This window comes from Fulmarus glacialis, unplaced genomic scaffold (genome assembly GCF_000690835.1).
Source record: "Fulmarus glacialis isolate BGI_N327 unplaced genomic scaffold, ASM69083v1 scaffold41873, whole genome shotgun sequence".
NCBI classification, from domain to species: Eukaryota; Metazoa; Chordata; class Aves; order Procellariiformes; family Procellariidae; genus Fulmarus; species Fulmarus glacialis.
Genome location: NW_009205594.1, coordinates 44,949 through 59,474, shown reverse-complemented (window position 1 = coordinate 59,474; position 14,526 = coordinate 44,949). Strand labels below are relative to the sequence as shown.

The 14,526-nt window shown below is 44.4% G+C and overlaps 1 protein-coding gene across 1 annotated transcript in view; it reads right to left on the bottom strand.

Annotated features, from left to right (window-relative positions):
* Nucleotides 1-1,513: 1,513 nt before the first annotated feature.
* Nucleotides 1,514-14,526, bottom strand: part of LOC104075070 (beta-1-syntrophin-like) — a gene marked incomplete at both ends in the record, with an annotated part of 49,252 nt that continues 36,239 nt past the window's right edge. The window contains 2 exons of the mRNA XM_009575437.1: nt 1,514-1,710; nt 8,985-9,124. Of these exons, the coding sequence (XP_009573732.1) occupies nt 1,514-1,710; nt 8,985-9,124 (337 nt within the window). The remainder of the gene's footprint in view (nt 1,711-8,984; nt 9,125-14,526) is intronic.

Sequence of the window (14,526 nt, the reverse complement as noted above, 5' to 3'; positions counted from 1 at the left end):
ATTCTATGATTCTATTCTATGATTCTTTACATGCTGACACAATCTACTGAAGTTTAAGGCGGCTCAGGCTGGCATTTCCTCCTTCCAAACCTTGACAAAGTCACAGCTACTCTTCTTCTTACGTCTGACAGACATAGCCAAAATCAATAAATGCAGCGCACACCGCACAAGAAAATTAGAAGCCGTAAAGGGTTTCCCTAAAGTATTTTGACAAAGATGAAGACACTCCTGAGTCCTCATTAGTATCGCAGTAATTGAAAAAGGGCCCAGATAATTGTATCAATAGCTACTGCAGCAGAAAGTCTGCATCTTCCCCTCAGCTCAGAAACATAGGCCATGATCCAAATTAAAAAATGAAGAGTTTAGGTGTTCACATCCCAAATTCTCTTTTCCACCACTTTCCTGTGAACAGTTCTGCCAAGAAGGGTCCTTCGCACTGGGATAAAAGCACCGTGATTAAAGAAGGGGCTGATGCCCTCCTCCTGCTTTTGAAAAGAAAGGCATCCATGTCACTGGGCTGAGGAGATGGACATGCCCTTGAGGTGGTTCCCACTGAACGCTCTGGTTGGTTTCCACATCAGAGGCCCTTGCAAAGCAGCCGGAGCTCCCTGTGAGGCACGGGGCCTGGCAGCCTACGGGCAGGCGTCCCTGTGCTCAGCAGCACATGGCTGTACCTGACAGCTTCACAAATCGGAGCTGCCCTTTGTCATGGAGCAGATTTGTGCTTTGGCTCTTGCTCTCACATTTTTAAGCAACGAGTGGAGATAATGTTCAACTTTAACAGCCCTGTCAACTGGGGAGCTAGTGGGGGAAGGACTCCCAAATCCTGGGAGCACTCAAGAGAAAGGCATAGCCTCAAAGCCCCAGAGCCACCCCAGGCTAGCAGCTACCTGGCCAAATGGGGCATCACTCCAGAGCATCTGCAGCCGATTACTTTTATTCCAGTTGATTTTGCATGTACAGAAGTGCTGAGAAGCGACACCCTGATGTTCAGGGAGGGAAATGACTAGCTGTCGAAATGTGGCTATTGGACTGGTTTGTATTTTTTCACTCTTCTCAAGTGTGCAGAGCTGGGTGAATAAATGACCGCTTCTGAATCACACTTCTGAATGTGCCGGTCCTCTGCCTCCTCCCTCTGCAGGAGAAACTCCCACCAGGCTCTCAGGAGTCTCCTGAATCTCAGAAAAATGCTCTTTTCTGTGGGTTTCTGGACAAACCTCTGATGATCACTCCTCCGTGACATGCAGCCCTATATGGCTGACTATGGACTTGTGTCTGTCTGAAACAACATGCCAAAAACAAGACCGAAAGTCAGAATGACAGTGACTGTGTCACTGACCACAGGTACCACACCAGTTGGGACTGGCTCAGAAACCAAGGGACAGTATTTTAAACACATAGAACCCTAAATACGCACATTTTTTTAAATGAATCACCTCTAGCAGAAGGAGCTTGAACTACCCACGGGTGTCACAAGGAGGTGTGGAGTTGTGGTGCTGCAGGTGTTACTCACATGTGGTAATTTCCGAGATGAGCTCCGCAGAATTGTGGCAGCCCTGCACTACGCTCCTCGTCCACAGTGAGAGGTCTCGGCTAGTCTCCGTCCTGAACAAATGGGTTTCAATCCCTTGCCTTGTACCGGTACGGGTTGCAAAAGACAGATCCACCCCTGACTGTGGTGAGCCTTTTCCTGGGCCAGAATGGACCAACCTGCAATTAGAGTTGAAAACACATCAGGGAATTATAATGCTGACACAGCGCACTGTGCCAAAATCCCGACCTGAGCACAGCTCTGCTCTGAACGTTCTTAAATGCATGTGGTTGGGAGCATGCGAACTTGCGTCTCCTATGTGTTTGAGCCTAATGTGACTCCTAGTGACACACAGAAGAGTGAAGGTCCAAAGCAGTGAGTACTGAAGCAGCCAGACATGCAGGTGATGATGGGGATATCCCAGAGGGCCCTAAATTCCTGACGAATTGTAGAAAACACCCTTTGGCTGAGGAACCGAGAGAAATCACTGACTGGTCTGTGGTGATGGGGTTTGGTGCACACATACAAGTGCTCGCTCAGATGAGGCAGCTTAATCCAACTCTCACTGTCAGGCTGCAGCTTAAATATCTGCAGACAAATTCAATGATAAATGCTGTCGGATAAAGTAAGAAGTTCTGTAAAATACGCAGATGCCAAAGTACTGTCTTGTGCATACTTTTCCCATAAGGAACCTGCAAACCACAAAATGCTGCAGTTACTTGTAATCTGAAATTCTCTCACATCTTGCTGCAATTAACATTTTTTTGCCTGGCATCAACAGCTGATCTCCTATGGCCAGGAAAGGTTTGTTCATCTGGGCACACACTAATTGCAGGGAATATTTTTGAGTGAGAAAATCAACACCTCATAATATTTAATTCTTCTGTAAGACTGTCCTTTTGGGTTTTTTTCCTGCAGAAGTATGGACAGTGAATACAGGATTCGCTCAGGGACATGACACTGATTCAGACGAAAATAATAATCCAGAGGAGTTCGTCACTCTGAGACCCAGGCACTAACCCTCCGAGGGAGTCACAAAATAAAACCACGGAAATTCTTCTGTCTTGTGTCTCCTGTTTCCCTTTCTATAGGCAAACAGTATACTTCATATGAGACTATAAAGTAAGTATGTAGCATGGTAGTAGAATACTTGTGCTGAAGCATAAAACATTAGATTATACTAATCATCTACTGAATGCTAATTCACCCTCAAATTATTGTTTTGCATCTGGAAGAATAGTTGCCTGTTAGCTGACACTGTAGAAGTATGCCATCAAACAGAGATGTTTTAATAGGAAAAAAAAAGCAGAAAGGAAAGAAAAAGCACAACTTTAGCTTTTCAGTTATTGAAGCACTAACCATGGGGCATCTGAAATCTTCCCCAATTCCCTGGCAGTCTGTGCTGACATTTGGGATGCACATTGTGCCGAACAGATGCATCCCTCTTTCATACCCTGCTAGAAGGTTTGCAAGATTTGTTCATGCTCAGGTTCGTGGTAACTTCCTTTGGATTTTGAGCATCCACCTTGATTTCATGGTCCCAGGAGGTCCCAGAAGGCAAGGGACAGAGTATCCCAGGCAGAGCTGCCCTGCCCTATGTCTGGGCAGGAAAGCGTCTTCCAGAGAGGCACCACCACCCTCTCCAAATGCTTTTTTTTGCCTTCAGAAGGGCTGTGTTAACGCCCCGCTCAGCTTTGATACTCAGGGTCTTTTGTATCAGAACTAGTGTGGCCAGCAGGAGTAGGGAGGTGATCGTGCCCCTGTACTCGGCCCTGGTGAGGCCGCACCTCGAATCCTGTGTTCAGTTTTGGGCGCCTCGCTACAAGAAGGACATTGAGGTGCTGGAGCGTGTCCAGAGAAGGGCAACGAAGCTGGTGAAGGGTCTAGAGAACAAGTCTTATGAGGAGCGGCTGAGGGAACTGGGACTGTTTAGCCTGGAGAAGAGGAGGCTGAGGGGAGACCTCATCGCGCTCTACAACTACCTGAAAGGAGGTTGTAGCGAGGTGGGGGTTGGTCTCTTCTGCCAAGTAACCAGCGATAGGACGAGAGGAAATGGCCTGAAGTTGCACCAGGGGAGGTTTAGATTGGATATGAGGAAAAATTTCTTCACTGAAGGGGCTGTCAAGCCTTAGAACAGGCTGCCCAGGGAAGTGGTTGAGTCACCATCCCTGGTAGTATTTAAAAGACATGTAGATGTGGTGCCTAGGGACATGGTTTAGTGGTATACTTGGCAGTGTTAGGTTAATGGTTGGGCTCGATGATCTTAAAGGTCCTTTCCAACCTAAATGATTCTATGATTCTAACTGCACCCCGGGCAGATTTTGCAGTTGGGGAGTCAGCAGCAAACAAACAGCCCAAAAACTTTTTATTCACTTTGATTTGGCGTGAGGAGGTGCAAACTCTGAGGAGAAGCTGAAGAAGTCACTCAGGCGCATGCAGGGGCGCTGCTCTCACACTGCCTTCTGCTACCAGGGGGGGATGATGGACAGCTGTGGGAAAGCAGCCTGGAAAATCACATCAAGTTTGTCATTAAAAATAAAACTATCCCAGCTTCTCCCTGGGTCATCCCTTCTCTTTTATACAGTGCTCATCAGCTGTGCTAAAAATTGTTTTCTAGTACTTGTGATACTGAATATGTGACAGACAGATGGTTCCAATGTTCTATTTCCTTTCAAATCCACCCCCCCGCTCCCCTACATCTTCATGCTTTATCCATAGCACTGGCATTGTAGGTTTTTCAGCACATGGATAGAATGAAGATGTACTTTACAAATTCAAGTACGTGGACACATCCAACATGAACATTGTTTCTTGCCTGCCTTCTCATTTGCATTATCCCCTCATTATTAAAAATTCAGTCTCACTATTTAAAAATCCTTTTCTATCATACAATTCCAGATTGTGCTTTGGAAAATCATGCAGTTAAACATGAACTAGACAAATATGCAGGGGGACATTTGATAGTATTTATCTATCAGCTGTCAGTATTTGGGTGCAGGTCAAAAGACTCCCAAGCTTTAATATAAAGTTGCTATCCTAAAGACCACAAAAATACCTTAAAAAGCAAAAAATAGTCTTAGAAACTTCACAGGTGGCTTCCCTTCGCCCCCGCCTTCTGTTGCTCGACTGCAGCAGAGGTTGTGTATGTGGTGCACGCTGCACGCCAGAACCGAAAAGGCAGCCCAGGGCCCGCTCTGGTAATACTCAATTGCAATTCCTGAAGGTTATTGGAGGTTTCTGAGGTGTCTGTGAGCGTGCAGGAGCCAGAGCCTGCCTCCCTGGAGCAGCCAGAGCCGCAAGAGGGCAGGAGAAGGTTGGTCACGATCAAGTCTGTCTGCACAGCATGTAGATAGCAGGCAGCGGCTGTAAAATGCAACTCTTGGCATGCTCCAGGGAGCCAGGGAGACACTTCTAATCTTCTCTAATTTCTCCCTTGTCTCTCTCTGCTTTGGGGACCTTTTTAGCATTATTCTTTGCAAATGTGTGATAGCAAGATGGGTACAGTCCAACGTGAAGTGCTGGTGCTGGGTGAGACTCACTGGGACCTGCTTTTCATTCTAATGCTATGAAAAGAGTTTCAACCATTTACTGCAACAGCAAAATCCAATGGCCTCTTCAAAAAGGGCAGTGAAACCAGTACTGACATTCAAAGCAAGTGTGCAGCTGCTCATTTGAGATTTATCTCAGAAGAGGCCATGATACAAGTGCATCAACAGTCATGCAGCTCTGCCCAGTAGAAAGCCACTATCATCTAACCTTGCTGATGTTGAAGCCACTCCTTATCCCTGACTTAGCATTTGAAACCTGCTCTGGAATGGCTGTACTCTTTGGAAACCTACGCACAGCCCTCATTCATCCGAGCTCCGCATGGAGGGAGCCACAACCACCCTCACTGAGCGGAGAACTTGCACCGCTTGCACGACACTTCATATACCTTCCCTGGGGTGCTCAGGGACCCCAGTGCTCCCCATCTGCCCCTCCCTCTGCTTGCACAGATGACTAATCGATGCCAGCTCTTTTTCCAACTTCCCATGGCATTTACTATCAAACTGCTTTAATACTTTCTGGTTACAGACCTCAGCTTCGCACAAAAGCTACTTACCTGATCTTTAATCAGAGTCCAACTGGGATGTTTTTTTTTTTCATTTCATATCTGGCTGTGATAGATAACGCCATTTGATTGCAAACATTTAAGATGTAATTATTTAAGCCCCATTCCCATGCTAGAGGGAGGCACTGTTATTCAGGCATAAGGAAACACTGAAACAGAGAATATGACAAAAAGGTCCTTGGAGTCAGGGCTACGAGCCAGCTGCTGTGCCTCCCGGTGCAGAGATTTAAAGGAACAACTTAAATCTCCTGATCTCAGTTTTATTTGAGCTATTACTTATATTCCGCACAAAGCTGGGAAAGACTGAGTGGGAAATATTTTTAGGTCTTAATAACATCCATAGGTTGAAGGCAAACTTATCAACAAACAGAAAGGGCATGTTGAAATTCTGCTGTTAAAATACTGTAGGAAGATTGTAATCCTTCTACTGCTTTCAAATTTTCTCTGCTTATTATGTCTTGGGTAGATTAAGCATGACTCTGTACAGTATCTGGCACTGAAGTTTTCCAGTTTCAGCAGCTTTTCAAATATGCATTAGCTAAGCAAAAATTTTTCCCAAGGAATCATAAAAATCTGAAAGATGGGAGCAGCCAAGATTACAACATGTGGTTTGCAAACTTTCCAGGTGAAAAGTTCTAAATTGCACTGATCAATGCACACAGGAGATTAAAAAACCCATCACGAGGAGGGTAATCACTGACTGAGCATGAACACAGCAGTCAATACCAACAGCAAACCCTGTGTATTTTTTTGGTATAACTGTACTCAGTGTGACAGATCATAAAAGCAGAATCCTGCAGGGTTTTAATCAAAATCATCCAAAACAGTAGGTGTAATGATTTAAGGAATCTGTCAGTTTATATAATCTGCTCACCTTGGGGATTCATGTATTTGTATGTATTTATCAGATTGCGACTCCATTCTGAATGTCAAGTTTGGTGTATCTGCTGTCTTTTTATCTGAGTGTTAAAGTCACAGCGATACTAGTAAGAAATCACAGAGATGGGGCTGGAATGCTTCTCAGGAGGTCACCTAGCGCATCTCCCTTCCCAGAGCAGGGCTAACTGTGCCGACACACTCCTGAGGGTTACAGTGTCACCTGTCCTTCAAAGTACCCGGTGATGAGGATCGTACACCCTTCCTAGAGAATCTAATCAGTACCTGACACGCACACCAAGTGCTTCCAAGGACCTACCCCGAACCCCCCCAGCCACAAATGCAGCCAACTACGTCCCAGCAGGGAACGTGCTCTCCTGTCCTCCTTGTGTCTCATCTTCATACTTGAAAACTATTGACATGTTTTCCATGGACTTCTCTAGATTAAACAACTAAGGTTTCTCAAGTATTCCCCTACTGATAGTGTTTTCTAAATTTGCATTGCTTTCTTCTAGACTTTCCACAGTTAACTGGCATCTTTTTGGAAGTGCAATGCCTCATATGAAGGTGGTGTACCACCTGAGGCTTTATTCATGCTCTGTAGTTAGATTAGATTACTACATCTGCCCAACACGCAACACTTCTGCTATAACCCCAGATGATTGTCTTTGTTTTCTCAACAACATAACACCGTAGATTTAAGCAATTTCACCACACTGCCCAGATGCTTCCTGGCAGAGTAACTGCTTTGTCAGTCATTGTCCACCCCAAACCAGTGCAGCTGGTTATTCCCCAGTACTGAACTTTGTGCTTGTCCTTTCTGAACCACATCCCATCTTTCTTACAGACCATTTTCCCAGTCTGTAAAGACCCTTCAGCAGCCTGACACCTGTGTCGAGCAACTTCTCATTCTCCTCCAGCCCGAAGGCCGATACTCCTCCGCTCACACGGGAATCCCATCGGACAAGGAGATAACTATCCCCACCCAAGGCAAGCCAGTCTGCTATCAAATCTGAACTTCTGAGAAAAAGTAATTAAGTAACAGACCCTCCAAGACGAGGACTTAGACTGTTTGATGCGGTATATCAGTGATCACTGATGGGGGCTGGTGGTGCCCACCAAAGGGCTGTCTTTACACGTGATGACATGTGGGCAGGAAGGGGCAGGGTGTGCTGCAGGATCTCCAGTCACTGTAGGGAGGAGGACTTGGGTCCATGTACAAATGACACCCCGAAGCACTGGGGAGGAATCGCATCATCTTCTGCTGGGGTGCTCTTGCTTCACAAACTCTAAGGCCTTAGTGACACACCTGGACGCAGCCTACGGCTCCAACACTTTACCCAGTTTTTATCAGGAATTGCCACCTGGAATTGTCAACCTTCATCGCCATTATGCACGGCAGGCTGCAAGCTGCAAAGCATGGGGCTCTCGCCTCATGTACCATAACAAAGGATGAGTCAGAAGCCAGCTTCCCAGGAAGTCTGAAAGCTCCATCACGGGTAGGTAGACTGGGACAAAACAACCATCAGCGTAATTCACCGAGTTCAATTTTTTTTTTTTTTAATATAATGGTTTAGCAGCAAAGCCTCTGTTCATTTGGGGAGAGAACTAAGAGACCAAGAACAAAAATTAACTAATGAGAGTGCAGTAAGAGACCCACTGCTTTTGGCCATGTGCTACCAGCCCTTCTGAATGAGAACTCATTGAAAATGGTATAATAAGAGGCCTGTAGCAAGGCCAAAACAATGGAACAGCAGCTCTTTCTCAAGCCCTTTGACCATACTGGCAAAGAAATGTGATTAAGATTCACATCAAGAAGAACAGAGTTTCAACTGCACAAAGACAACCATGGGAAAGCTCTCTCTGAATTAGTGTTGGTGGATACCTTTGAAATAATGCGGATTTCCAACCTAGATTCAAGAATGTGTCTTCCAAGCTCACCATTTTAAGCTAAAAAAGCCAGGAATTCATTTGCTAGAGCAGGAGCAGAAGCTGTGCTGAAATTAAGTGTCTCTGTCACATGTGCGAGCCCCCAAAAGCCCCAAACCGGTGGTGGAAAACTGCCACAGCAGCACATCTAACTCAGGGCAGCAATTTCACGTTTTTCAGCCTGGAGGAGTGGCTAGAAATCCAAGTGCTTCTGCCAAGCTCTCAGGTCTGTACACTGAGATAGAAATCTCAGGAGACAGAGCTCTTGGCTTTTTCAGCACTCCCACCTCTGGATCTAGGCCAAACAGCCGCAACCATAATCCTTCTGGTGTGCTTCTGGCCATCAGCCTCGGCCAGAACTTGAAACGGAGAAGTGAGGAGTTAAACTGAGTGCATCCGCCCATTGAAGAAGAATCTGCTTCTCAAACCATGACATTTCAAGTGTGATATATAACTATGCACCAGCTATAGGTGTTCCCGGCTGACTCAGCCATTCCCACTGCTCTTGAAGTGGTTTTAATAAAAAAGCACAGGTACCTGGTGGCTAGCAGGGGGTAGGTATGCAGAGGGCTGAACCAAGCTTCCTTTATCCGTGGCATGCTCTCATATATTAAGAGGTCTTTCTCCGTCAAGACCACTAACACTGGCTTCCAGTGCTTCTCATTGTCTCCTGGCACCTGAAAAAGAGCAAAGTCTCAGTGAAACAACAAGAGATAAAGCTACCATCATGGAAAGCCTGACAATATGAACATGGCGAGTCCTGGGCAAGATAATGAACAAAAGAGCGTTTTACTTCTTTGGCTTTTTGACATCTCCCATCTGAATTTATAACCAGCTGCAGCAGAAATGGAGTAAGTGCAATGACATCTGCTGCTCTCATTAGCACTACCATTTCCAGCCCTCCTTGCAGCCTTCCCTTACTACAGGCTACTCCATAAATGCAGTAGTGGGAGAACACTGAGACAGAGCTGGCTGTTATTTAGCGTGGTATGCATGAAAGGACCTTAAATTTATAGTTATAATGTGCACCATTCATGTGTAGCTGGCACATTAACCCGAGTGCAGGACACTGTTGCTGCTGTTTCTATTTTCACGACTCAAAAAAGCTGCAACACCATCACTATTAAAGAGTGTCAGGTAGTAAAAAATAGTGGTTTGGGAGCAGATGCTTTTTTCCTCAGCAGTTCATGTTTTCATTGCTTCTCCTTCCTTCATACCCTTCTTCCTTCCCAACAGTTTTACAAGTGCCAATTTGTAAAGAGATCCAGTCTAAACATGGGGTTGACTCAGTGATGGATCTGCATCTACATTTCAAACCCATCTGTAGAAGATGTCTAAAAACTGGGGCATCAGAGCCCTTTACTGCTACAAAATCCAGATGTGGAATTGTATTTTGCAGGTTAGGCATGTGGTCGTCCACATGGCTACACAATTACCATTATGGGGATCCTGGTTTTTACTTATTCTACACTGCCAGCATGGAAGTGTCTTAAAATATATAGGAATATGAAACGGTTTTAGTTTCAAGTGAGAATGAAGCTCTTGGCTTTCACAGACAAATTCATCATTTTCCTTTTGGTGCACATAAAGAAAAAGAAACCACTTTATGTAGTACACTCACAGCCACGCTTTCAAACCCAAACTCCTTGGCAGGGTACTAAAGGGAATGAAACAAATTCTGAGATTCACTAGAGAATCAGGTTGTCTACATGACTGCTCCATTAAAACCTTCTCCAGGAAAGAGAAGCAGTTGTCTATGGTGTTCTATGGTTTTGCCAGCCTACTTGCCACAGGCATGTGTCACTGGGCCCATCACTGTGTGGAGAAACACATACATGGGATGAAAGGTTGGCCAGGCTGAGAGTGGCACAGCCAGGAATGGTGATTCAGATCCTTAAGTACGATGTGTCTTAAGTGATGGATTCAGATTGAGAACTGCATTTGAAACACTTGTATTTTATATGAAGAAAGGGTCCCACAAATTTCTAAACTTTTAAGGACTTCCAAGACAGTTGTAAGATAGCTTTGCACTAGAACAGCAATGCCCAAAGCAGATCTTAAACTTAAACCAAAGATTTTTGGCTTACATCGTTTTTAAAAGGTATTTTTCCTTCTGAATTAAGCTTTTCCAATAATTATATTCCTGTTTACAGCATTACTTGCTCATTGGTTGTTCATGTCTGTGTGTTAATCATCAACTTAAACTCTTAAAAGGTTTATCCTTTTAATTTCTTCAGAAGCATCAATACTTACTTACAACTTTCTTGTGGTGACAGTTTCTTGAAATGCAACCTTTCATTTTCAAATACGGCTGAATAGAGAAGCCGCATAATTAACACACCTATTAATACACTCCAGAAAGAATGCAAAATCCAGAGTTCTCACAGCCCATGTACCACAGAAATATTCACACGAGCAAAAAGCATCCTCACCTTCTTAATACCACAGTTATTAACTACAGCTAACACCCCAGTTCCTAGCATGGGAATATAGAAATAAATGTTACAGGTAATGTTAACATTTAATAAATGTAACAGTTAATGTTAACATTTAATTTTTGAGCACTTGTCTGTGTTCTTTAATTCAAAGATTTTAGTATATACTCTTGAAGATTTCCAGAAAAGAAAAAGGAAGATAAATATGAAGTCTATCATAGGATGAAAAAGCAGGATGTTCAGATCCATAATCTGGAGGAGTAAGCAGGCAGCATACTAGGCTGTTACTTCTTATTTTTCTATTCTGTGACCACAAGCAATCCAAAGACTAAGGGAAGCTACTCACAGTTTTTCTGCAGAACCGACCTGCCTGTGTAGCATTTTCAATCACAAGCTTTGTTATTAGGTGTTATTAGGTCAGTCAACTGTGACTCCAGAAACTTTGGGAAACCTGTTCCCTGTAAAGCAACCACAAGAAAGGGAGCAAAACTCATTTTGCCAGCTGGTCCCACCGCTATTTGCTGGACAGCCGTGAACATCAGGAGCCAGAATTTCCAGCGTGGATGCTGCGGTTACCACCTGCACAGCAAAGCCTCCAGCTTTGCCTCAGTCCTTCCCAATAGCAGGGTGATTACGGAGAAGATATGGCTCGGTCATAAGGTACTGAAGACTTTTTCTCAAGTGCAAGTGACCTTATACTACCTCTCCTTGTAGGATGTATCCCCTGTTTGTAGGGTGTGTACTGGGAAGGGGAGAGAGGAGAACAACCTTTGCCTGTGTCCTGCCAGAAAGCCCTCTCCAGTAAGAAGGGCCGTGCAATACATACACTTTTAATCACATTTTTTAAACCTTGCTGGGACCATAGCTGTCTCACTGCTAAGGAATGCTGGTGTAAGCAATACTGCTGCTATTTCAGACCTGAAGAAGGATTTGTGTGCCTGAAAGCTTGTCTGTTTTTTTTCCAACTGTAACAGCTGATCTAATAAAAGACATTGCCTTTCCTTAAAAACCTTGAATTGCATTACTGTTCCCTGATTTCGTTGGGGTTTGGATCAGGCTTTAACAGCTTATGACGTGCTGTTCGACAGGCAGTTGGCACTTATGGAAGGTGTCAAAGAGAACACGCTGTACCGTAAATGGTAATAGCAAATTTTACAAAGGAAGAAGAGAGGCTGCAAATATACCATTAGCCTACAGGGCACATTCAGAACAAATCAGCATGGGAAATTAATCCAGATCAAGCAAGTGTCATACCAGGCATGAGTATAATAGCAAATTACAAAACAAAAGCAAAAACCATGCTGCTTATGGGCAGCCAAGTGAAGGATTTGTTCAAGTTTTAAAGGTTTTAAAATCTGACATGTCATAAAGATAACATGAAATACTTCTGTAAGAGTAAATTAAAGTATCATTTGAGATACGTTTCAGAGGCACCATTTTAGACGATGGTTAGGCCCAGCTTCTTAGCCAGAATTTTGCAGAATTCTGGCACTTGTGCTACAGTTTCTTCATTCAGGTTCTCACTTGCACACGTACAATTCAAAGTGCATTGATCTGTGTTGCAGACAAATAAAATCACCATCCACTCTAAAAACCTTTTCAAACTCAACCCTTTTCCAAAGTAAAAAATGTTAGAACAAAAAAACCCCAAGTGTGGTGAAGCATCCTTTTTGCTACTCGCAAACCTCTTTGCTCCTCATATACTCACCCCATGAAGTGCAAACCCCACTTTTTCCCATATGCACCTCTCTGGTTTACCTTTCCAAATTCAGAAAATATTCCATATAAGGCAGGGATGAAACCCAATTTTTTTGTGTATAACAATGTGATGGCTGGGCCTGGGATGACACCAGAGGGGTCCTGCGTTCACATCTTGCTCAACCACAGGCTTCTTCTGCAAAGTCAGTATAAATGCTCTGCATTTCCATGTGGACACTGCAGTCTCTGCTGAGGTGGCAAGTGCTGCCGTAACACACATAGCAGGAGCAGATGTAAATGTGAAGGTGGACAAAAAGTGCGCAAGCATGGCTGCTATATTTCAGCAGCTACGTGGAGACTTGTCCATCAGCCCTTGGCTGACACAAGAGCAAAAGTGCTTCAACACAGAAAGCAGACGGCTCACGCAGCATTAGGACACACCAGACCCTACCGCACTGAGGATGTGCCTGAGTTCTGGCTGCTTCTGGATGCCTTTGCTGTAGTAGGGCAGCATCGCTCCAGGCTTTGCTTTAGCGCCAGATCTGCGGTCTGAAGGACTGACTCTGCAAATAACGACATAGCAAGCTCAACGCTACCTGTACAACTGCTCTTGCTGGTTTTCTGGCAACTGCTCATGTGTCTAAGGCCACTGCTTGCAATGTACCCTTAAAGAGTAACTCCTCTTATACGTAGCAAACAATACTCCAAAGAGGAGCCAGCTTGTTTTTCCTGCGATGGGGATCCCTGGCCCCTTTAATGGGTATCACAGCTTCCAAATCTTTAATAGTTTTCACATATAATTAGTTGCCATAAAGACAATGGGCATCTCAGTGGAGATAAATCCATTTACAAACAGTTTGGCCCTTTGCTCCTTCATCTGCCAGGTCTCCTTTTCATAAGATTTTTCTTTGAATTTCAGTTATTCATCTACTTCAGGCTGCCAGGAATGGATGAAAGAACACTTTTAATGTATGAGGCTCACAGATAATTAAATTAGAGGCCTCAGTCTACTCTGGAAAGCTGTTTTATATTTTCATTAACTCAAAAGGGACATTTCAATTACATTCCCTGTTTAGCAAACAAATTATATATTGCCAGCAGACTCCACTGCCGCAAGTATCCAAAATGTGGCCTTTCAGAGAACTGCTGTGAAGGTAGCAAGTTACACTTACAATAAGTGGTTAACTCCCTTTTCCATCACCCCCTCCCAAACCCCGGAGCTACACTATCCCCTCACACAGAACACCGGAGCAACCAAGAAAGAATTTTCAGAAACTTTTTTCTTGCTATTTTCCCTCCTCCCTCTCACTTAAAATCTCTCCATGCTGACAAGAGCCAGCTTCCACACAGGCTGGGATTTCTTGCCTTTTCATCGTCTTTTGATGAAGGGCTACGTCCATGTTCAGAATAAATTTGATTCATTTACAGAAACCTATTGTCAGTTCCTGAAAATAACAGCTGGGACTGAAAAGGATTTTTGCAAGATGAACAGCAGTGATGCAGAAATACATCATGCAAACCCCAGCATATGCAACAACACTGGTATTTCTGTGAGCTCATTTGACGGGAGGCAATTTGCAATGCAGGAGTGGGTGTAAATGACAGCCGTAGGCAGGGGATATCAACATCTCCCACGCGACAGGCAGATGAGATGTGTTTTGCTGCTAAACTTTGTAGTTTTAAACAGGAAATAATGTGTACATGGTTTAGGGGAAAAAAAAAAAAGTTAATGAAAACGTGTCTGGTTTTGTTCTTCTCTCTCTTTGACCTCAGTGACGGCTCAAAGGTGGCTTGTGCCATTATCAGATCTGGATTACAGTCAGTGCACACACAAAAATCCCCCAAAGGGCACAATATTGCCTCCTGTGAGCAGCGAGCAGTGAGCGAGCGATGCACACCCTTGGCTGTGGTACCACTGCTGTACAAGCAGCCAGAGCCACGCAGGT